At 46.7% G+C, this 16,590-nt stretch overlaps 1 protein-coding gene across 2 annotated transcripts in view; it reads left to right on the top strand.

Annotated features, from left to right (window-relative positions):
• KIAA0586 (KIAA0586 ortholog) overlaps window positions 1–16,590 on the top strand; it is a 637,696-nt gene that overhangs the window by 223,342 nt on the left and 397,764 nt on the right. For both annotated transcript variants that reach the window (XM_086937986.1, XM_086937987.1), the window contains exon 15: window positions 4,228–4,419. In XM_086937986.1, the coding sequence (XP_086794112.1) occupies window positions 4,228–4,419 (192 nt within the window). The remainder of the gene's footprint in view (window positions 1–4,227; window positions 4,420–16,590) is intronic.

Genomic DNA, 16,590 nt, shown 5'->3' on the forward strand with positions numbered 1-16,590 from the left:
GAACATGTTCCAGGAGTTTCCTATGTGCTAGCAGACACATTGAGGAGATTGACAATAGTTGCCACAAATGGAAATTCGATTCTACAATTCTAAAGGACAGCTTCCTTCGGTAGGGTACTTCGAAGCTCAATCTTTTTGTAACACAGATAAACAAGAAATGTCAATATTACGCAAGCTGGTATCTCCTGAGAGTATTGTGGGGAAATGCCCTTTTGATCGGATAGTTGAACATATTTGTTTACACTTTTCACCCTAATTCCTCTAATTCCGAAGGTCCTAAAGAAAATGAAGAGGGAACGATGCAGATTGATCTTAATTGCTCTGAAATTGCCAAGACAGTTCTGGTACACGGAACTTATCCTTCTCTCAGAGCAACATCACATTCCTCTGGTAGCGACGACAACGCTTCTATCCATTAACAAGAGCCAAGTACTGCTTCCCAACCCGACTTCTCTTCACTTGTTGGCCTGGGTCCTGACAAAGATGAACTTGGAGAATTGAATATACTCTTTAGTGGAGAGTCATTCTGACTAAAGCGCGAGCAGAATCCACCAATAAATCATACCAATTTAAGTGGAAACGTTTCTGTATGTGGTGTCAAGAAAAATAATTATATCCATTACTTGCGACGCCAGTACAGATTGTGCCTTATCTTCTTAATTTAGCCAGTACTGGCCTTGCACATTCGTCAATAAAAGTACACCTTGCAGCAATTTTCCGTTTCAGTAGATTGAGGAACTCAGTGCCCCTATGGTCGGCAAGATTAGTGAATCAGTTCCTCAGAGAACTTTTTAGGTCTTTTCCACCAGTGAAACAACCTCCCCCATCATGCAACTTTAATGTGGTACTGAGTCAATTAATGAAAAGCCCTTTCGAACCTATTCACAAAGGACAACTGAAATTCCTGACATGGAAGACTGCTCTGTTACTTGCACTAACCTCTCCGAGAAGCGTTAGCGAGTTGCAAGCAGTCATTATTAGACAACCTTTAATGCAATTCAAAAAGGACAAGGTAATATTAAAGACTAACCCTAACTTTAAACCATAAGTCACTTTGGACTTTCATCTCAACAAGCCTATTGTTCTGAGAAATTGTTTTCCACATCCACTCAATATGGCTGAGAAATCCTTGCATACTTTGGATGTTAAAATGTGCATTAGATTCTATATATACAGAACAAAATAAAATTGGAAATCTGAGCAATTGTTTATTGCTTATGGCAATATGAATAAAGGACTGCCAGTCTCTAAATCTTCCAAATAAAGATGGATCGCAACAGCCATTGAGTTTTGCCATAAAGCTGCAGGAAAACCATTATCTGCTAGAATCAAGAATCTCTCAAATAGAGCTGGTTCTACATCCACTGTATTATTCTCTGGGGTTCCAATACAGCAAATCAGCAGAACAGCCACATGGTCCACCAGGCACACCTTTACCCAGCATTATTGCCTAGATGCTGCGGATAAAGCTGACACAGCAGTGGGACAGGCGGTGTTGCGGCATATGTTTCATTAAAGGGGGGCTCTTTGCATTTATCCCGCCATCCTCTATGGTTATATTATTATTGTAATTTGTTGGTATTGCAACAATTTTACTATGTTTGCAATATAATGATATGATAATTAGGATTCATATTACTGCTGAGTATTCTGATTCAAGCTTGTGAATCTATGAAAGATCCAATACTGGAGAAGAAAATAAGTTAGTTACATGTAACTATAGATCTCTAGTATTGGTATCTTTCATAGATGCACATGCGAATCACCCTCCACCCCTCGAGGCGCTCCCTTACTTTCGGGACTATATTTGTTCCCACTTATGCACGAAGATCTGAGGGAACTAGCCTCTTTTGGGAAGGTTCTTGAGGGTGCTGTCGCCTGATTGGCTGGTGTCTAAGTTGGTTCTTTTTTAAGGTCATAGATAGGTTATTAAATGCCTGGCCATGTGCCATCTTAGCCTATGCTCCTAATGTAATGGCTTTGATATAATACCGTGGGACTCCGACTTCGATGACGGGGAATGATTCAAGCATGTGGATCTATGAAAGATACCAATACTAGAGAACTACAGTTAGAGTTAAGTACCTTATTTTCTTTCCTGCTATACACTAAAACACTAGAACAGTATGTTACCAATTGTCAATAAGTGGCACACATATTTCAGTCATCATTTATTTGACTTGATCAATTATGACACAAAATGACATACAAATGTAATAAACAAGTACTACACATCCTGGCATATAACTTAATGGAAACAGGGGATTGGTCAATTTAAGCCTTAGTGTGGCTGGCCTGGATTACATTTAAAAAAAACAAAAGTCCTCGTTTAGGCTTTTGAACTGGTTTGGCTACAGATGAGTGACTATTTTGTGCCCTATGATGAATTAAACATATACTCAGGAGCATGAATGCAGTGTCAAATAAAAGCACGCAAACAATGAAAATAACATTGATAATGTGTGTCTTGTTTTTAAAAATGTAGTCAAAGGAAAAAATATTTTGTAGGAAAAAAATTATTTTGACCACCACCATGTAACAGTGGTCAGTGAAGAATTGCAGGAATAAATCAGAAATAATCATTACAAAAAAGCAAAGTCATAGATGCGGATTATAAACAGATTGCATTCTAAAAATATCCAGTCAATCTTTTATGTATTTCAGTGACACCAGTTCCTTTTCGTACGATTGAAGTGAGAAAGTTAATTGTTTTAAAAGAAGAATCCCTTTCTGTGGTATAGTTCAGTGAACTGCTCCTATAATTGGGAAGGTATTGGGGTAATGAATCTTATTGTCCCCAGGGGCTGCTTGTTTTCTTTATTTCTACAATTTCCTTTGTTTTGTTGACTTTTTTTTACCCTACTTATGGCTCAAGGGTCTCATCAGGACTACGAGTCTAGTTGTTGGAAGGAAACTGGGGGGCACTGGAACCTCCCACTGTACATGAGTGGAGAGGAGGGATTGATTTATACATGACAGCTGAGAAGACAACATATAAGGCTCGAGGAAATGTACCAAAATATGGGGCCCCTGGATGAAATACTATGGATTTCCCATAAGGGAGAAAGAGGCGCTAACATAAGACAAGACATAAGTCACAGTACTAGGAACACGGAAGGAAACTTCGATATGACAGGAAAAAGTGTCTAGTTGGATACACTGGCACAATCTGGTCCTTCAGAATTCATACTATTGTCCTATGTCGATTGCTTTATGTTGGTCCTTCAAATATCAGTGATTGTGATGCTGTAAATGTACCTGCAAAAAGTAATAAAAATAGTTTTTTTTTAAAAGTCTAGTTGATTGTATGTTAAAACAAACAGTTACAATTTTTCTTTTGGGACTGAAAGTCTCCATTGAGTATTATGAATTGATGTTTTTGTCACAAGAGTCCTTGAATGCTGTACTTGTTTAGGATCCCTCCTACAAAGGTCATCCTCCCTTTTGCAGTGAGATGTTAAGCGGCATGCACTACTTTTCTGTTCTATGTCCTCCTGGTTACCACATTGAGAACACTTTTGCGGCCTTCTACTGCTTGGGTTCTCCAAACCATGGGGGTACTATGGTAGATACTGAATTTGTCCATTTTCCTGCACTAAAAGGTATTACTACTTTTCATTGTGCTTCATGAATTTGAGGAATGGAAAACTGGACATACCAGTAATTAGATGTCATCACGTTTTATTGATAGTATTTGGTTCCCATGACCCCATTCCTGAAGGAGTTAAAAGGATTGGTGTGCGGGTACTATGTGTGCTCATTGTGGGGGTCCAACCTATTAGGTGTATCTGCACCATGGGTTTCCATGTATCTCATGATATAGCCAACTCTTCCTAAGAGTTTGTACAATTAGGAAATGCCTTTAGAAGTGTCACTACAGTGAGAAATGTGTATCCAGTAGTTATTTTCCAGTTAATTTATCAGCACATATAAGCCCATTGGATGAAACTGTAATCAAAAAGTTTGAATTGTCCAGAAGACGTATTGGGCCATTCAAAATACTTTACTAAATATGTAAATAAATACATTATTTTAAGGTACCACCATGTTTCCTATTGATGTTGCCATGGCATCTATCACTGTAACAATCAGTTTTTGGAGATGTGCCCCTGTATGATAGATATATTTATTTGGTACCATGAAGTAGAGTGATTGACTGCCAATAGCAACTGATTTTTCTTGGTATCATTTTACGATTGTTGAATTGCTTACAATTACCTCGTACAGGTGTCAAATTAAAGTCTGCAAGAACGCAGACACGCTCTTCCCCACTGAAGACTTTAATAGCAAGCCCGAAACCTAGTTCCATTTTGTCACAACTTCAGCAAGAAATTCAATATGCATTTAGCCCATCCAGAGAAATGCCCGCCTTTTCTGGCCCATTGGAAGGTCATCTAATACCGATGGCTATACCTTTAGGTAAGATGTTTGTTTCATTTTTGTGATTGTATACCATAAATTGTTCTATGTACCTAAATATCTGATTGTCTGCCATTAATTGTACTTTTAGAAGTATTTTCCTATAAGTTATTCTCATTACATTGTGGGTTCCTGGTGACTGACGTTTTTGATTATTTAGCATAATTTGTAGTGTGTACTGGACTACAGTTCCCCCAAGTCACATCAAACGATAATAGCAAAAGCATTGTCAATTGATAAATCTCAGCTGCCTCTCCGTGAAGCTTTACAGTTGTCCATAACTTGTCAGATTGTTAGCCAATTAAACCTCTCAGGGATTCCTAAAAGAATTTGTTGTATTACATTTTTACATATACTTAAACCAATGAAAACCATATACCTCCTGCACAAATGTTGACAGGAGTATTATTAAACGTGTTCAGTAAATGCAGAGTCATTAACATTTAGAGATGGTATCCACATTTTAGATGATCAGATTCACTAATGAGAGTGCTTTTTAATGTAAGCTGCATATTATTAATGTTTTTAATGAAGAATTTGGATGCACCACCATATTTTGCTGTTTGATATGTGAAGGTTGAGTTGCACACTTCCTACTATCCAGTGTGTGCTAGAATGGTGTAAAACCATGCACCTAAAACCAAATCATGTTTCTTTGTAATAGAGGAAAATAGATCCTTATTTTCAATTAACACTTCACATTAAACAGCAGGCATAAATACAAACTGTGTTTGTTGTTTTTGTTATCTGTTGAACCTACGTGCACCATTGGTTTTCTTGGCAGTTGTATCACTGTTACTAATATATAAAGCTTTATTGTAAAATAAATCTGATAGATGTCTTCTAAAATGTAGGTAGGATAACTCAAGATGGCAGTAGTTCTGAAGAGCTATCCACATTATGGGAGGCAACAGTGAGACCGCCTGCCTGGCCACTTTCTTTTCATTGTTGCGTTTTCAAGATTGAAACCGCATTTCCCAAAATTTCAGCACAGCACATAGAACGTCAGTCTTTATTTCAGAATCAGTAGGACCATACTAAAGGTGGAACGGTGAATGGCGCATACACCATAAATGAATCTTCAGGGAAGCCAATGTATTTTTTTCATTTGGGATGAGATTAGCGTGTATTTCAAGGCTCCCACAACTTGGTGCGAAGTTGAGTTTTAGACCAGTTGGGGTTGCTGAATTCATGGGTAGAATCCTGGGTAGAATGCATTTGTGTATTCTAAGAAAGGTACACTATAGCATTAAGCACTGAATTTAAAACCACTTCATCCACGTTAGAAGAATGTGCTGAGCATAAAGCAATTAGGAAGGGGATACTCGCATCTAATGTGCAGGGAAATGAAAGAACTGCAAATCCTCACTCCTACCTACCAGTGGCACTTCCATCTTTTGACCATCTGCGGATGGCATTGCTGTACATGTAATAACAAAATTGCAGCAATCAAATCAGGCTATCCAGTAGCTAAACATTAATGTTGAATATGACAGTGAGTTTTTCTGGGGAAGTTAACAAAAAAAAAATATATTTTTGTACTGGAGTGGCTTGCTAGTACAACATTTTGTTCAGTTAAAGAAAAAGCATTACAGCAATAGGATAGAGAAAGCCAGAAAAGTCCTAGAGTCAATGAGTATAATTGTAGGTTTAACTTAGATGCAATGAGTATAAATATTTCTCCAGTATTTGAGGTGTCTTTCATAGATTCACATGCCTGAATCATTCCCTGTCATCAGAGTGGGAGTCCCACGATACATAAAAAAGCAATAATATGCACATAATAACCAAAACAATCTTGGTAATAACCAACCAGGAAGTAAAGTAGCCCTAAGCTACAAGAGAAAAAACTTCCACACTCATGACTATCCTAGTCATTTTGTATAGTCCAAACTGCAGACAATCAAGAGACAGTACCCACCAGAATGTTCTCCCAAGAGGCTCAGGTGCTCATATTTTCTACCGCACGTCGTGTGAAGAGAGTCTCCCTGAGCCCTGCTCAGTACTTCACTTTTCTGACTGGATTTCTATCCTTTAGGATGTCATCTACTAAAAAATATCTCTTCAGGCCTTGTGAATCTTGTGGGAAGTTCCGGCTTTTTAAAGAAGATCCCCACAAAAAGTGCATCTACTGCCTGTATCCTGATCATGAGGTGAGAGATTGTAAGATCTGCAGGACCTTCCCTCAGAAGACCCTCAGAGATAGGGAAGGACGCCTATTTCTGTGGCTACAGAAGATTAAAGACCAGGATAACCCTTTATCTGAGGTGGGAAGTGTGGCTTCAGGGTCATCTGTATCCTCCAGAAATAGGATTGCTGAAGAAGATCTATCTTCTCCTGGGGCTAAGGTGTTGAGCAAAATTCAGCCCTCAAGGAATCTGGCTTGCCTTCTACAAAAAAGGTTTCTCCCCCTTCTGGATCATCTTCTATTTTGCCCCCTAAAAAGACTGGAAAGTCTCTGGCATCTAAAAAGCTTCCTGAGAAGGTTCATGTATTCTAAGAAAGGTACACTATAGCATTAAGCACTGAATTCAAACCCACTTCATCAACGTTCAAAGAATTTGCTGAGCATAAAGCAATTAGGAAGGGGATACTCACATCTAACTTGCAGGGAAAAGAAAGAACTGAAAATCCTCACTCCTACCTACCAGTGGCACTTCCATCTTTTGACCATCTGAGGGTGGCATTGCTGTACATGTAATAACAAAATTGCAGCAATCAAATCAGGCTATCCAGTAGCTAAACATTAATGTTGAATGTGACAGTGAGTTTTTCTGCTGAAGTTAACAAAAATATATATCTTTTTTTGTACTGGAGTGGCTTGCTAGTACAACATTTTGTTCAGTTAAAGAAAAAGCATTGCAGCAATAGGATAGAGAAAGACGAAAAAGTCCAAGATCGAATGAGTATATTTGTATGTTTAACTTAGACGCAAGAGTATAAATATATATTTTGAGTGGGGATGTAGAATAAACATTCTTGCTTCTGCAACAGTAAATGTAAATGTGTTTGAGCTTATTTTTTTTATTTTTATTTTTTAATATATTTTTATTGCAGGAATCAGTAAATCGTTACATAATCAACCAGCATTATATAACAAGCAAAATCAATGAGACACAACCCTCCGTCCCCCCGCCGTAAGTCTCTTACACAGCCATTCAGCCCACAACCCTGGGGTCGGGCGGCAAAATTCAATGGGGGCTCAGGAGGATGTCGAAGCTGGTCCGGATGATCCACTGTCCGTCATCTGCTTTTCCAAACAAGCCTATAAACCCAGAAAGAAAAACCCCACCCTCAAAAAACGCTACGAACCAAAGAAAACCCTACCCAACCCCGCCATCAGCGCACGGTAACAACCTCAACAGGATCTGCTAAAGGACCCATGGGGAAAGCAACAGAGCTGAAAAGTGCAATCGTCTATCGGGACTTGGGGCGAGCTGCTTCCTCACTTTCAGAGTCGCTGGGGGCGCAATAATCCCTAAGGGCCTGCACTAACGTCTCCCACTCCAGCGCTGCCTCCTGTGCCTTCACATTACGCTGCCTCCAAGCTAGCTGGTATCTTAGCGTGCTCTCCCCCGCCGCCCACTTCAAAAGTTCGCTGTGCCACCGGCTTCCTGTCGGACCAGCTCGTGCCTTCCAGTTCCTGGTCACCTCTCGTTTAGCAAGGAGCAGCCCTAAATCGATGAACTTGCTAGATATTTTGTTCTTGGGGGTATGAGGGAACCAGTGCAGGAGTCCCACCGCCGCGTCAAACGATAAGGATCTCCCCGTCACCTCCTCCAGGGTCTTCCCCACTTCTACCCAATAGGATGACAATCCCGGGCAGGCCCACAGCATGTGGAGAAGGTCCGCCTCCTGGGCCGGGCACCTGGGGCATTCCGCCGAATTTGTAGCAAAATATCGCCTGATTTTCACCGGGGTCAGATATGCTCTATGGAGCACGTAGTAGTGGACCAATTGAAAGCGGGCGTGGCGTGTTCCCTTCCAGGCTCGCCTCACCAGCTGGGACCAGGTCGTCTCCGGGATCTCCTTGCCAATGTCCTCCTCCCAACGGTTTCTCAGAGTAGTGAGGGGAGCCAACCCCTCATTGATCAGCCTGCCGTAAAGGCAAGTGACCGCCTTCACTGTGCCCGCAGACATCATCACGTATTGGCATACCGGAGATAAAGGGGGTTCCTCCTGCCCGCATTTCCAGTGCACCTGGATCGCTCGGACAAGGGCCGAGTGCAGCAGAAAGTCGCCGCGGGGAATCCCGAAGCGATCAATGAGCTCCTGAAAGGGCAAGAGCGCCCCGTCCTCGTATAGGTCACCTATTAGCTGTAAGCCGGCGTCCTCCCAGTTCGCCAACCGTGACCAATCGCCGCCATGGGGCAAAGCCGTCAGCATCCCCAGAGGTATTTCGGGCGCATACGGTGTTCTCAGGTGGCCCCGGGCGTGAGCTCGGTTCCAACACAGGCGAACGGTCCGCTCCTCCAGCGACAAGTCCTGTAAGGCCAACCGTTGTCGCAGCGCTATGAAGGAGAGAACATGCCTGGCCATACCCGTTCCCCTTCTGTCTTCTGGGCCCCGGAATTCCCGGGCGATCTCCTGGGTGAAGGTCTGGAGCTGCGCCGCTAAATAATACTTTTCCAAGTCCGGCACCGCAAGCCCACCCTCATCCTTCGGCCTCATCAGGGTCTTGAGGGCCACCCGCCGGCGGCCCGAGCCCCAGAGGAATCCGACTATCATTGATCGTAATAGTCAAAACGTGGCCGGCGGGACCCAGATCGGTAGTGTCCGGAAGTAATATAACAACCGGGGAAGCGCCACCATTTTAAGCAAAGCGATCCGCCCTGCCACCGAGAGCGGTAGCGTGGCCCAGAAGTCCATACTGCCTCGAAGTGCTCGAGTGCCGCGGGCAATGTTCCCATCCAGGAGGTCAGATGGTTCATGATAGACGTACACCCCCAGGTACTTAAAGCAGTCGGGTTCCCATCTAATCTCCCTACTTAGAGCAGGGGTAGGGGTGCCCCTGCGAACCGGGAAAAGACAGGTCTTAGTCCAATTCACCCGGAGGCCCGAGACCTCCCCAAACTCCGTGAGCGCCGTCGCAGCTCCATGTAAGGCAGCGAGCGGGTCCTCTAGGAAGAGCAGCAGGTCGTCTGCATACAGCGAAATGTAGTGCGGGCCCGAAGGAGTCCACAGGCCCGTATAATGGGCTCCCGACCGGAGATGCAGCGCAAGTGGCTCCACCGCCAGCGCAAAGAGAAGTGGGGATAACGAACATCCCTGCCTCGTGCCCCGCTCCACCGGATATTGTGAGGAAATCAGCTGTCCCGCCCGAACCCTGGCCGATGCCGAGGCATACAGAACCTTGGTCCATCTGATGAAGCCCTCACCGAGGCCGAACCTCCGTAGCACAGTGCAAAGGTAGTCCCATTCCAGGCTATCAAAAGCCTTCTCCAAGTCTACCGATAAGACAACCGGGCACGGGGCGTCCACAAGCGGTTCCCCTAGCAAGCGGAACAACCTGCGAATGTTCATGGTCGTGTTACGCCTAGGGATAAAGCCAGCCTGGTCCTCATGTACCAGGGAGCTCATGTGTCCCAGCAGCCTCGAGGCCAAGATGCTGCTCAGTATTTTATAGTCAACCGTCAGCATTGATAAGGGACGGTAAGACCCCGGATCGGATGAGTCCCTTCCGGGCTTGAGGAGTGGAACCACCAATGCCTCGCACATCGAGCCCGGGAGTCGCCCAAGCCTCTTCGCCTCTCTGTATACTATCAACAACCTAGGGGCTAGGAGATCAGCATAAGCTGCATAGAACTCCACAGGAAGGCCGTCCAGGCCCGGGGTCTTATTCCTCGCCATCCTTTTAATGGCGCTACGGATCTCTCCCAGTTCTATGTCGGACCCCAGGGCTTTCGCCACGTCCTGCTCCACTGTTCGGAGCTCCAGAGGCCGTAGATAATTATCGAGCAGGTCAGGGTCTCGGGCAGAGCGACTGCGGTACAAACGTTCGTAATATTGCCGGTAGCAGCTCAGAATCTCAGGCTGAGTGTACACCTCGGTTCCGTCTGCCTTGCGCATGGACGTCGTCAGTGAGGACTGACGCGTAGGGTTGGCCAGCCATGCCAGCAGCGCGCTCGACCTGTCCCCCTCTGCGATGGACCGAACCGTATAGGCCTTGTAGTCAAAACAGCGAAGCCGTTCGACCTCCGCCGCCACCGCCTCCTTCGCCTCCGCTGTGCGTGCCTGTAATTCAGGGCGCCCGGGGCGGCGTAGTTCCAGCTCGCGGAGTTTCCGATCTGCTGCATCTAGGTCGGCGAGGATAATTCGCCTCATGCCGACCTTTTTAGAAATACAGTATCCCCTCACCACCACCTTAAAAGCGTCCCACTCTAACGCTCTCGAGCTCGCGGTGCCACCGTTGGACGCAAAGTACTCTGAGATCTTATCACCTAGGTCCGCCCTGAAAACACTGTCCTCAAGGATCTCGGGCTGTAACTTCCAGGTGGGCACCGCAGGCACCCCGGGAAACCAACGAAGGTCCAGCAGGAGGGGGTTATGGTCTGATATGGTCCTGGTCAAATATTCAGACCGGACCGCTGCTGAAACCAGTTCGGGCGAGCCAAGAAATCCGTCCAGTCTAACGTGCAACTCATGGAGGCTCGAGAAGTCGGAATAGTCCCTAGTTGTGGGGTGTTGCGCCCTCCAGATATCCGTTAGACCCCAGTGAGTCTGCCAGTCCCTACGACCCTTAGCCATGCGACGAACCGGAGAATCGGGGAGGGGTGGATGCGAGCGGTCAGTGTCTACATCCACTACTGAGTTGAAATCTCCACCGAGCAGGAGGGGCCCGGAGAAGAAGTGGGCCAACAAGCCCGATAACCTGGAAAGGAAGGCAGTCTGGTCTACATTAGGAGCATACACACAGCAAACGTTTAGGTCTCTCCCTCCCAAAGTCCCCGAAATGGCCACATATCGCCCCTCTGGATCTATCACTGTTTTCGTGACCTGGAAGGGAACCCCAGCTCTAACCCAGATCAGCGCCCCTCTGGCATACGCGGAGTACGAAGTGCAAAAGACCTGCCCCCTCCACCTACGCTGTAGCGCCGCCCCTTCCGCCTTGTTCAGATGAGTCTCCTGCAGCAGCGCCATTTGTATCCCCCTACGCACTAAATAAGCGTGGACTTTGTGACGCCTGGACATAGTATGAAGCCCCCGCACGTTCCAAGTAACACATTTCAGATTAGCAACATCAGCCATTGTCCCATATCGTTCTCGCAAAGTCTCCCCATCTGGGTCCCAACAAAGAAAGGACATCAATCATCTCTGCACTGATGGCGGCCATTTTCCCCAACCAAAACTTAACAACCCAAGTATGAACCAAATCCCCATCCACCCTCCCCAGAACAGGACCCAAATAGCACCATCTAGTTCCCATCCAAACCATACCCTCCAACAACCCACTTTCCCCTACTAATCCTGCGGTCGCCACCGTAGGAAGGCCTTAAGGGCCAGGTGCGGGCCGGGCGGAGGCAGTGGGCCCTCGACGCTCAGGCCACCAGGACTAAAGCAAGCCCAAAACAGTGCCAAAAACCCTCGGGGCAAAAACAGGGCACCCCACCCTCCCTTCCCCGGGAGTCAGCATCTATTGTCGGCACCCGCCACCCCCCTGCCGGGCCCCCTCCCAAAATGAAGTAGCTAACCCCGTTACCCCTGTCCATCCAGAAGGTCCTCCACCGATTTCGGTGTGATCACCGACGTATGGACGCTGTCAGTCACCGATTCCTCGGAGTCCGTTGGTACCCCCTCGTCACCAGAGTCCGCTTCCTCCTCAATGGCATCGTCCCGTGAGCCAGACAGCGCAGATAACACCTCTAGCACTCCCTTCCGCTCCGTCGATGTCTCTGCAGTTGAGGGTCCTCCCGAGCGGCCACGGCGACTCCGAATCCTCTTGGACCGCCGTCTCTGCTCCGGCTCCGCCGCCTGCTGAGATGAGGAGCCGAAGCCATCATTCCCCGCTCTATAGAGTTCAAGCCAGTTACAGACATCCTCTGGGGTATCAAAGAATTGAGTTTTGTCATCGACAATTATGCGGAGCCTCGCAGGATATAGGAGCGAGTACTGGATGCCCTCGCTCCTGAGCTCGCGCTTGACCGCCAGGAAGGAAAACCGTCTGCGTTGAGTTTCATAGGTGTAATCCGGGAAGATGTTCACCTGGCTGTTCGCCACTTTGAATGGACCATTATGTCTGGTGGCATTGAGGATGAGGTCTCTGTCCCTAAAGTGCAATAACCGTGCCACCACCGGTCGCGGGGCACGTCCCTGCTGCGGTGGCCTCGCTGGGACTCTATGGGCACGCTCCAGGGTGTAGAAGGAGGATAGACCCTCCGGGGCCACCGTGTCTCGGAGCCAGGCCTCCAAGTATGCCACCATGTCGCCATCCTCAATATTTTCCGGCAGGCCCACCACACGAATGTTGTTCCTCCTGTTACGGCCTTCCGCATCCTCCGCTCTCTGCTCCAGGGCCGTAATCCGGGATAGAGCATCCTTCATAGCCGCAGCCAAGGTTCGCTGTGCCGGCTCCAAGGTTTTCACCGAGCTCTCCACTTCCTTGACCCGGTCCGAAAGTTTGCCGTGGTCCGCTCTAAGGAGACCTAGGCTCGTCGCTACCTGGGCAATGTCCTGCTGGAGGGCCGAGCGCGTGGTCGCTATCGCCTCTAAGACGCGGTCAAATTGCTGTTGCATTGATGCACCGCCAGAACTCTCTGGGTCCCCACGTTCCTCTTTGTCCTGGGTCTCCGAGTCTGAGGCGGCTGGGGTAGCCCCCTTGGCTCCTCTAGGTTTCCCCATGTCGCCGGGAGCACTCCGTGCGGGTCCAGGAGCAGGTGTCTCCGAGTGCAGGCGCCGGCTATGACTCTCCCGGTTGCTGGGCCTCAGGTCGATTGCCGGAGATCCCCGTCTCCAGGGCCTGTTGGACCTTCTCAGCTTCGGCTCGCGCCACCACCACGTCGTCTGAGGGCACCGAGGAGGAGGCGGAGACAATCGTCGCCAGGTCGGGCAGGCCCGCACGGCCGATAGAGTCCCGGAGTGAGGGTCACTAACTCCACCGGACGATTTGCGGCGCCAAAGGGTTGCGCCTCCCATGGAAGTGGGTCGGCCAGGAAAAAGTAGCCAAGTGCGGTGTAGGGAGTGGGGCCACCGCCGGGACCCCCAGACGTCCGCGTGCGGGATCCACTATAGCGTGGGCATCCGCCCATCCGAGTGCAATCCCCGTTGAAAGAGTCCGATCTGACCGATGTCCAGATCCACACACCACTGGGAGACGGCAGAGCAGGGGGTACACCGCTGCAGGTGATGTTCCTCCAGTCTAATGGATCCGGCCAAGGGGACAATGAAGTCCGGGCGCCATGTTGGGTCGCACTCCGCCGTTCCACAAACTTCGATTTTTCGCCGGGTCACCGCTCGTTCAGATCGCGCCAAGGGCCCCGGCAGGTCTCCGTCGGGCCGATCAGCAGAATGCGGGGGCTGGGGTGCCCCGCAGCCTCCGATTTACAGGATAATCACGGGCTCAGCCCCGGAGCCGAGCTCTCAGGCGACCATCGCCATCGGCGCCCAAGCCACGCCTTGTGTTTGAGCTTATATAGCGCACAGCTACCCGCAGTGGGTTTCCCGGCGCTTGCTTAGGGAACCCGTCCTGGTATTCCCCTGTGAGATAACCCCGGCAGGGTATCCACAAGGTGAAAGCCAGGCATCCCGCCGCGAGGGGCCGTTGTGGAGATTAAGCAAGCTATTGCCCAGAGTCACAGAGTGTGAACCCATGAGTCGAGAAGGCACCGGAGCGAGAATTATCGAGTCCGTGGAATTTTTAGCCCAAGACCCGCCGAGGCGGGGAATTGAACCCTGGTCCAGGGCCGATCTCAGCTTCCGGGTCTGCCGCCTCTAACCCCTGAGCCACACTTCTCCACAGTAGCGAGGCCCACTGCAAAATGTTAACTAGTGGTGGTGCTAGAAATTTGAACCCTTAGTCAAAGTAAATCATGAGTCATAGAGAGATGATTCCAAAGTGCTCCACACTCAGATTTAAATTTTGTAAGGCATCCCATTAATTCAAGTTTACTGTACATATTCCCTGAGACAGAGTCATTAACTAGGTCATTATCTTCATGCTACACTCCTGGCACAATCTGGCTAAAGGGGCAAATGAGAACTTCCAGCGATGTGTAGGACAGTGATTGGGGTTTGGTCCAAGTGATGATGAACGGTATCAAGAGTGTCTGGCAGTCTGACTGCTTTTGGGTTCAACTGCATGTACTTGGGCCTTTGGTTAATAAGGACAGTTCTTCTGTGGTGTTTCTTATGGTCTAGTCTGACGCCCTTCACGGCAGGGCTACTATTTCTCAAATCTGTTCTCTGGGACAGTACTGCAGTTGAGGATATTGTTGTTCTCATTGCAAGTATAGCTTTGCTCCCCAAGTAACTCCCTTGTTGATGCAGGGTGCCTGAATGTCCAGCCCCTTGAAGATCATGCAGCCTTGATACCATTTCAGGTGAGAGTGGTGACAGAATCTCATTTCTAGCCGCACTGTTCAATAGGGTTTCCTTTAAAATCCATAGTGTATTGATGTATTGGTTCTAGACGATAAATACTTATATCACATTGAGGACACTGGCTATAAGCAAGTGTGTACTAGATAAGTTAGAACTGATCAGAGTTGGCTGGATATGTATTGTATTAGGCGCCGGGAAACCCTTCTTGGGTAGCTGTCGCGCCCTACAAATTGACAAAATAAATAAATAAAATTGTACATTTTGATCCATACATCTGCAAAGCAATAGTTGGGTCTATGTATTTACTATCCAAATGTATATAAATAGCAAATAAAGCAAAGTACGCTGTAATCTTGGCATTAACAGTCCTAAGCATAGATCTCATAATCATAATCAAAGACTGGGGTGTTTTTTTGTTTAAGACCGAACGCCATGCCCTTAAGAGATGTATATCTTCACCACATCCCACTTAGGAGCTCTTATATCTCCTAGATTAACAGAGGGCAAAAACTAGGTGATTTTAGTAGTCCCACTTATGTTTTCTGTGCAAATCATGCGTGTAACCCCTTTTACCAGAAATACAAGGATGTTTCAACAAGGAAATCTAAAGAGTAACATCTTATTTCTTTATGATAAAGGTCTGTAGGAGAGATTTTTAGCCCCCACCCTGGTAGGACTCTCCTTATCTTGTTGTTAATAATCATGACTGATTTATACATTGAAGAAGCCCAACACTTTGCTGGCGTGTATGAGTTAGGTCTGCCTTAACCTGTTATTATTTTATTAAACCAACTGCTCATCAAATCCTGATTCAACAGTTGCAAACTGTAAGTCCTCATTAACTCCAAAAGGTACAGTTAAAACCTTGTCCACCTAAGGTACCAAATAATTTTTTTTTAGTTTAAATACGAGAAACTGGATCATAAGTGCTGACCAAAGGCAATTGATCCAGAAGTGTTTCTACTTTCTAGCTCTTGGGAACAAGACTGTGAAATTTGATTCATCAGACATCTTGGCAAGAAACCTAAATCACCAATTTTATTGAGGAATAACTGGAGGCTCTTAACCACACTAGCTAGTAATTCCATCTTAAATTGTGGGTCTTGTGCAAGTCACTCGCTAGTATTTAGCACCTAAGGAGCTTAATTTCTGTAAGGTTTGTATGTGTATCAAAATAAAATTGAAAAGAAAAATCCAAGAATGTTGACCTGCTTAACATCTGTGGTTATATACAATACAGTTTTCACCCAATGTGCTCAATTTAAACATAGTCTACTTTGTAGGGAATCACAATAAAATTGAATATTGTGCTGTTTATCTGTACATTTGGTTCTATAACTTGTAATCTACTAATTAAAGTTGTCCATTGGAGTAACTTTGGCCATTTACATCCAGTTCTTAAAAGAGGTTGGATTGAGTTTTCCCAAAATGTTGGCTGTAACATGAATAACACATGTTGGATGGTATCAGGACAATTGGGCCTTTCTAAGCTTCTTAACTCCATGGCTGCTAAGGCAATTCCCCTCCTGTGCTGGGATTTGCTCTTTTATATTGTTTTATGACGAGCTGGGCTCGTCATCAGTGTATGAGGAGGCTACACCATGACGAGCCCAGCTCGTCATGAGTGTGGAAGGG

The sequence above is a fragment of the Lissotriton vulgaris genome, chromosome 9 (genome assembly GCF_964263255.1).
Source record: "Lissotriton vulgaris chromosome 9, aLisVul1.2, whole genome shotgun sequence".
NCBI lineage: Eukaryota > Metazoa > Chordata > Amphibia > Caudata > Salamandridae > Lissotriton > Lissotriton vulgaris.